Source organism: Sinocyclocheilus anshuiensis, unplaced genomic scaffold (assembly GCF_001515605.1).
Source record: "Sinocyclocheilus anshuiensis isolate Anshui unplaced genomic scaffold, SAMN03320099.WGS_v1.1 scaffold436, whole genome shotgun sequence".
NCBI classification, from domain to species: Eukaryota; Metazoa; Chordata; class Actinopteri; order Cypriniformes; family Cyprinidae; genus Sinocyclocheilus; species Sinocyclocheilus anshuiensis.
This window is the reverse complement of record NW_015560618.1, coordinates 1004633-1012658: the sequence shown is the minus strand read 5'-3', so window position 1 is coordinate 1012658 and position 8026 is coordinate 1004633. Positions and strand designations below refer to the sequence as shown.

The window sequence follows — 8026 nt, the reverse complement described above, 5'->3', positions numbered from 1 at the left end:
TGAGGGTTTGGTTTTTTTTTTTTTTTTTTTAAACAAACCTGTTAAGTGAACAATTAAATTACTTTACTGACTTTTAAGGACAGTCACTATGGGCCCTATCATACACCCGGCACAATGCGATGCTAGTGTTTTTTGCTAGTTTCAGCCCAACGTAGTTATCATTTTCACGTCCAGCGCCACATTGTTTAAATAGCAAATGCATTTGCACCCATTTGTGTGCGTTCATGGGTGTGCTCTGAAAATGAGGTGTGTTCAGGCGCATTGTTGGCGCGTTGCTATTTTGAGGCAACTGAAATAGACTGCGCCATTGACCAACTAAAACCTGGTCTAAAGTCAATGGCGCATTTATTTATTTTTTGTTATTTAAAGAGAGCGTTAGTAATATCTGCCTATTGGCAGGTCAACAATGCTCGTACACTCTGCTTATTACACACACAGGGACGCGCCGCAGCACACAAACATGCTAAATATGAAAAATTGAAGGATTACAATGTAAAAGATTATTATTGTGTAGGCTACATAAATATAAAAATGCCTACATGTCATAATGGATAGTCATTGGATGTATCAGAATTAGGCTACCTATTTGCTTGCGCATGAGCAGCTCCGTTTCCTCTCTGTTCAGTCTTTGCGCTTGCAAATTCCGCCGTGTAAATAGCGAATCCGCCATGCCGCAAGCACAACTGGCTCTTACAAGGAATGGGAGATGAGACTCTGATTGGTTTATTGCATGTTATGCCCAAAACACACCCATTACTCATAAAGAGAATAGGGACAACCCTTTTAGACCATGCGCCGGGAGCGCTGTCCATTTTTCCTGTCGTTAAACTAGCAAAAGTGGATTCGGACATGACCTAAGTGCATCTGCGCCTTGCGCTTTAGACCATGCACTTAGATTGTTAAAATAGGGCCCTTTGAGTTTTGAGACCCAAACCTAGACTCTGTCTCTGCACTTTTCACTTGCTTTTTGTGGCAGGTCTTCTTTTCAAAGCATTTAATTTTGTTTTGCAGGTCACAGTGGAGAATTTCCTGCGAGTCCTGACAGGGCGTCTCCCGCCCAGCACCCCTCGATCCAAACGTCTGCTTTCCGATGACCGCAGCAACATTCTCATCTACCTGACAGGTCAGACTGGTAACAGCCTCATTACTGGCTTTTTCATTTCTTGTTTTTTTCTGAATCTGCGGGTCTCCATTTTCACAGGTCATGGCGGAAACGGCTTCCTGAAGTTCCAGGACTCTGAGGAGATCAGCAACATGGAGCTGGCTGATGCCTTTGAGCAGATGTGGCAAAAGAGGAGGTAATTATAGAAAGAGCTGCAGTGAACACATAGTAACTCTTAACATTTTTGATATGATTTAATCAATAATAAATATACTGAATTATATTAATTAATAATATTTAACACACACAATCTCAATCTTGTTGTGAAAGATCTGTTCTGTTAAATGAATTGTTATAGGTTTGAATCCCACTCTGTATCCATGGATATCACTTCTATGCGCTTGACCGAGCCACTTAACCTTGGGTTGTTTCAGGGAGACTTCCAACATAACGAGTATTCTGTAAGATGATTTGCATAAAAATGTGAATAAAATCTAGTTCCATTTGTCCTACTAGTAGGACAGTTGAACAAATTAAAACCGACAACCATTGACAAGCAAGCGCTACTCATTATACAATAGTTAGTTCTGGTTCTCAAATTTAATGGGCCAAGCAGTATTCTAAGAGTTCTGATATAACAGTCCAAGAGCATTGAGACTTTTCATTATCACTTCACTTGTTTGTGCTTGTGCAGACTGACATAGTGACATACTCTCAGTCATACGATATCATTACGATGGACTTAGTGATTTGGGGGCCCTAAGCAAATTTAAGGTATGGGCCCCTAACATAATAAATATGTGCTCTTTCACGCCTAACCCTTATTCTGCTCTCTCTCTCTCATAGTTTATTGTTTATTTACCCCTTCACAACTTAAGTTAATAATTATTAGGCTACCTTATTTTTTTTTCGGATCACAAAAGAAGACATTATTAAAAAAATGCTTGCACTTGTCCATTTAATTAATTGTAAGCTTCTTTAATCTTTTTACAAAAAGGATTCAAATGTCATAAAATTATCCCATGCAACTCGTTCCGTATTCCAAGTGTTCTTAAGGCGTACGGTAGGGTTTGCTGTGAAACAATTCGAAAATGTAATCTATTATTAAGTGAAAATCTCCAGTCATTGCATGTGTGCATTTGTATTTGAGTGCACAGCAGTTTGCGTCAGTGCGCATAGGAAAAGCACCCAAGCGAGTCATTTTGAAACATCAAGACAAATGAAATCATGACACGAATACTTTCTTCTCTAAGGTTAATCTGTTAATCTGTTCTGAGAAGGTCGGACAGGATTATACAGCCTAGAAAGTGCGCAAAGAGCGCTCCCTCTATAATCACTAAAAGCTGTCCTTCACTTCAGTTCATCACGACCTCACAACATTCCGTTAATCAATGAAGCTGTCTGCACTGCACAATGAATCTTATATTTACATCGTATCTACACGTTGTTATAATGAGAGGATTCACGAGCTGGCAGAACTCAGCACTTGACAAAAACTGAGTGAACATTTGATGCTCTTCAGAACAAAAATACACAATGGATCGTTTGCCAATTATGTTTTGCCAATATCAGATGGGGCCCTAAGCGTTCGCTTACCTTGCTTATAGGTTAAGTCCGCCCCTGATAATTGTAACAGATTTATGAGTCTTTATTAGTCAATGAATCATTCATTTAACTGATTTGCCCACAAACCTGGGATACAAACTTGTCTTTTTCTATAAAACTCTGCATGTTCAATCCAATCTTTATGAGTAAGTCATTGAAGCATTCACTCAACTGATTAGTAGCGGCTTGGTTTCATTTGAAACTCTTTTCATTGGAGGAAAAATAAAGAAAGTACTTAACAACATTGCATCTAAAAATGTAAACGAAGCTCTAAAAAAAGTTTCTCAATAGAAACATTAATTGAATGCTTATTCAACCGCTGAATAAAAGCAACGTCACACTTCCAGTCATATCAGCAAATGTATTCATACAGCTTAATAATTGTGTAATTGCTGCTTTTGAGAGCAAATTGCAGAAATTGACCAAAACAAATTCCAAAACACACATTAAATGACATTGAACATAAAACATGCAGTCTAGCCTTCATTGTGTGGCTCTTGGCCACAGTATTGATGTATATAGCTGAAGCCATGCTGCAGCTGCATAAAGTATTAATTGTGTGTTATAAATGCTCTAATAGGCTTTTTAGGTTCCAGCGCAGTGTAAATATTGTGGGAGGCTAGTGTGAGGTGCAATGAGAGCTTCCTCTCTTCCTGTAGAGCACTACAGCACTGGATGTTTTGTGCCTGTCAATGTGGTAATTGCAGGCTTGATCCAATAAATTACTGAAGCCCCTTTTGTGCTTCATTGCTCCCCCATTACATCTCAGGTTCATGCGATTCCAAGCCTTCTCATTCTCTTTCTCTCGCTCGTCAGAGATGGCCAGAAGTGGTTTCTAATTTTTATTATATATTTTATTTTGTGAATGGAGCGTTAATGGATGCCAGGTTCTTGGTTACCGTGGCAACGGCTTGCAGAGAGTGCTGTGTTGGTTGTATTGTGAGCGTTGCTCAGACAGCCTTGAGCCCTGTACTGCAGGTCAGATCTAGCTCTTATTACTTGATGACCAGCTTTAATTACAAGCGATAGTAGATTGCAACATTAGTGATTTGAATCGGACAAGAATCAACCGGCTCTAAAACGGCTTCCCTTCTTTGCAGGTACAACGAGTTGTTGTTCATCATAGACACGTGCCAGGGGGCCTCCATGTATGAGAGGTTTTACTCGCCCAACCTCATGGCCCTGGCCAGCAGCCAAGTGGGAGAGGACTCGCTCTCAGTGAGTCAAACCTTCTGATCTTGATCTTGTGCATATCTGACAGTTAACAGTAGTTGCAGCTGTTGGATATTATTGCAATTCTGCAGAACCTTTGAAAAATCATTGACATGAAAATCATAGACAACAAGATTTTTGGAGCTTAAATGAAAAGAAAATGCAAAGCAGTTTAATATATGGCTTATGGATCATTACAGAAAGATATATCAGATTTTTTAAAGGGGTCCTATTATGCTCTTTTACAAAGTCTTGATTTTGTTTTGGGGGTGTACTAGAACAGGCTCTCATACTAGGTTGTTCGAAAAACACATTATTTTTCACATATTTTACATTATTACAACACCTCTCTCCCCAGTCTGGCATGAACGGCTCGAATAGTTCCTGTATCAAATGAAGGCCCGCCTTCTGAAATACGAAATGTGCTGTGATTGGTTAGCTGGGCCAGTGTGTGTTGTGATTGGCAGCACTCGGCACCTGGTCAGGAAATGTCATGCCCCTTACCATAGCCGCCTGCGAGCTTCAGTGTAAATATTGTGTCAAAAGCAAATCAATTTGAGCGCGATTTAAACCCGGATTATTGTAACCACTCTAAGTTCGTCTACCTTGGGAAAGCTAGCGTGCCTCCGACATAGTGATAATAACACTTGTTGCCTTCTCTAGTGCAGTTCAACCATGTCTCGTCCCATTCGTCGATATTTGTGATATCACAAATCCCGGAAAATATGCATTGTAGTCCAAATGAGTCGTTCGTTGTAGTTTTTGAAAAGTGATTTCTGTTAAATAAAATATCTCCTTTTGAAGTGGACTTTGAGCTTTGTAACTTTGCAGATCTTTTTTATGCTCAAACAGCAACATTACAGACTAAAGTTGAAAAAGTGAAAAAGCATAATAGGACCCCTTTAAAGAAATTAATACTTTCAGTTAGCAAGGATGCATTAAATTAATAAAAACGTGACAGTAAAGACATTTATTAATGTAACAAAAGATTCTTATTACAAATAAATGCTGTTCTTCAGAAATTTTTGTTCATCAAAGTATCCTGAAAAAAATATCCGTTCCCACAGAGATATTAAGCAGCTCAGCCGTTTTCAACATTGACGATAATAACTGTTTCTTGATCACCAAATCAGCAGAATTAGGATTAGAATGATTTCTGATGGATCATGTGACACTGAAGACGGGAAGATATTACATTTTAAAGTAAATTAGAATAGTTATTTCAAATTGTAGTAATATTCCCAATATTAAAGTTTTCACTGAATTTTTGATCAGATAAATGCAGTCCTTCAAAAACATAAAAAAAAAAAAATCTTAACCAACCTCTAAGTTTTGAACGGAGTTGTATCTAAAATGTTTCTTCAGACCAGCTATGTGAGCATTGTTAATCTTGTTAATGAAATTATTGATGAAAAATTATTCTGAAGGGTTTGTTACTATCTATCTTTACTATAATAAAGATAAGGCAGAAAAATATGTACAGTATCATGACAATAATTTTATTTAAAACATACTGTTTTTTTTACAAGGATATATTTATGCTTTAATAAATGTAGACATTTTTTAAATGTTTCGAAATTTGGTAAAATAAGTAAAAAATAATCAAATTTGACAAGATAAAATTAATAAATATAACAGTGCGATTAATAAAATATGACAAAATATGGGATACATTTAAAGGATGTTTTTGTCAAAAGACAGAAACTGTACCAAAACAACTGTTAATAGTTTTTAGTGCAAAAAAATTGATTGCTAATTTTTTGTTTAATTTAGTCACATTGGACTTGGTGTAAACAGGCTATAATACACTAAACTAGACTAGACGGTCGGTAAACCATGATTCCCTAGAAAGCCCTGAACATTTATAGTTAATACAGATTTTAAATTATTAGGGAAGTATATAATATTGGAATTGGTTCACCTGTATTATTTTGTCCCTACAGCATCAGCCAGACTTGGCAATAGGGGTCCATTTGATGGACAAGTACACCTTCTACTTACTGGAGTTCCTGGAGGAAGTCCACCCTGCTAGCCAGGCCAACATGAACGATTTGGTATGTGTGTGTGTGTGTGTGTGTGTGTGTGTGTGTGTGTGTGTTTGTGTTTGTGTGTGTGTGTTTGTTTGTTTGGTGGTTGTTTATAATTCTAGCCTAATGATATGGAGAATGCAAGGTCCCATAGGAGCATTTCCTTTATCCACTAGTACAAATTGAACTTAAAAAGCGTCCGTCATAAAGACGTTCTGTCGCCTCAGATGAAAAGAACGGCCTTAGTGGACCACAGGTCTCTTAGCACGTCACTTTAAACAGAGTGGCTAATACAGCTGTAGGTCAGACAGCTTTGAAACAGTCAGGAGGGAGACCTTTTCTCTGAAGGCCTGGGTGAGCCTTAGTTTCTCTTCCATTCATCTGAGTGGTTGGAGTCCCACCAACTCCCACAATCCATTTTGATCTCTCCTGCCCTCCACATCCTCTCTGCTTGGCACAGTGCTTCCTAGATCAAACAGGTCCAACAACAGCCTCTTTTCTGGCGCTTTTTTGTTCCCCTTGCTCTTCTCTCGCTCTCTCTCCATTCTACTGGATTAGCAACGATATTATTGATTTCCCGTGGGAGAAAGAGAGAGGTTTTAATGTTGATAGAAAAGGGCCACTTGAACTCATGAATGATCTCTCGCATGAATGATCTCTCTTTCACTGTCATCAGAAAGATTGCGGAATGTCTTTCTGGCTTTCACTGTGCACTGGGAGTTATAAATTAAAAAATAATGCTCTTCTATCGCCAAATGTCCATTTATTTTAATTCTGAAATTGCATTATGTATGCTCTTAAAACTTGCATCTGAACAGGATGTTCACTAAATGTTGTTTAGAAGTCATGTTAAGGTTGGCTTGTTGTCATTCCAGCCATAAATATATTACTGTTCAAAAGTTTGGGGTTAGTAAGATTTTTTAATTTTAATTGAATTTTATTTGTAAAAACGTGACAGTAAAGACTTTTACATTGTTGCAAAAATGTCTGTTTCAAATAGATATTCTTTTGAATTCCTTCTATCCTGAAAAATGTCATGATTTCCAAAAATATTATGCAGCAAAACTGTTTTCAACAGAGATAATAATAATAAGAAGAAATGTTTTTTTTTTTAATGTAGAATAATTATTAGAATGATTTCTGAACGTTCATCAGTAATCATTAATGGCTGCTTCAGCTTTGCCATCACAGAAATAAACTGTACAGTGGGGAAAATATTTATCTGATTTTGTAAGTTTGCCCACTTACAAAGAAATGAAGGTCTGTAATTTTTATGGTAGGTTTATTTTAATGTATAGAGACAGAATACCAACCAAAAAATCCAGAAAAAAACACATTATATAAAGGTTAGAAATTGATTTGCATTTCAGTGAGTGAAATAAGTATTTGATCCCCAAGCAAAACATGACGTAGTACTAGAGGTAAGACGTTTTTTGTAGTTGGTCACCAGGTTCGCACACATCTCAGGGGATTTTGATCCACTCCTCTTTACAGATCCTTGTAGAGACAGAATGCCAACCAAAAAATCCAGAAGAAACACATTATATAAAGGTTAGAAATTGATTTGCATTTCAGTGAGTGAAATAAGTATTTGATCCCCAAGCAAAACATGACGTAGTACTAGAGGTAAGACGTTTTTTGTAGTTGGTCACCAGGTTCGCACACATCTCAGGAGGGATTTTGATCCACTCCTCTTTACAAATCCTCTCTAAATCCTTAAGGTTTCTTGCCTGTCATTTGGCAACTCGAAGTTTCAGCTTCCTCCACAGATTTTCTATAGAATTGAGGTCTGGAGACTGGCTAGGCCACTCCATGATTTTGGGTCATTGTAATCCTTGAAGACTTATCCATGACCCATCTTCAGTGTTCTGGCTGAGGGAAGGAGGTACTCGTCCAAGATTTTACAGTACATGGCCCCGACCATTTGCCCCTCAATGCGGTGAAGTCGTCCTGTACCCTTAGCAGAAAAACAGCCCCAAAGCATAATGTTTCCACCTCCGTGCTTGACTGTAGAGATGGTGTTCTTGGATCATAGTCAGCATTTCTCTCCCTCCAAACACCGCAAGTCGAGGTAATGCCA

The 8026-nt window shown here is 37.9% G+C and overlaps 1 protein-coding gene across 1 annotated transcript in view; it reads left to right on the top strand.

Moving 5' to 3' along the window:
- The window catches only part of LOC107681745 (GPI-anchor transamidase-like), a 47340-nt gene that overhangs the window by 4564 nt on the left and 34750 nt on the right, over nucleotides 1-8026 (top strand). Inside the window, exons 5-8 of the mRNA XM_016478068.1 lie at nucleotides 1012-1123; nucleotides 1202-1298; nucleotides 3808-3925; nucleotides 5863-5973. Of these exons, the coding sequence (XP_016333554.1) occupies nucleotides 1012-1123; nucleotides 1202-1298; nucleotides 3808-3925; nucleotides 5863-5973 (438 nt within the window). The remainder of the gene's footprint in view (nucleotides 1-1011; nucleotides 1124-1201; nucleotides 1299-3807; nucleotides 3926-5862; nucleotides 5974-8026) is intronic.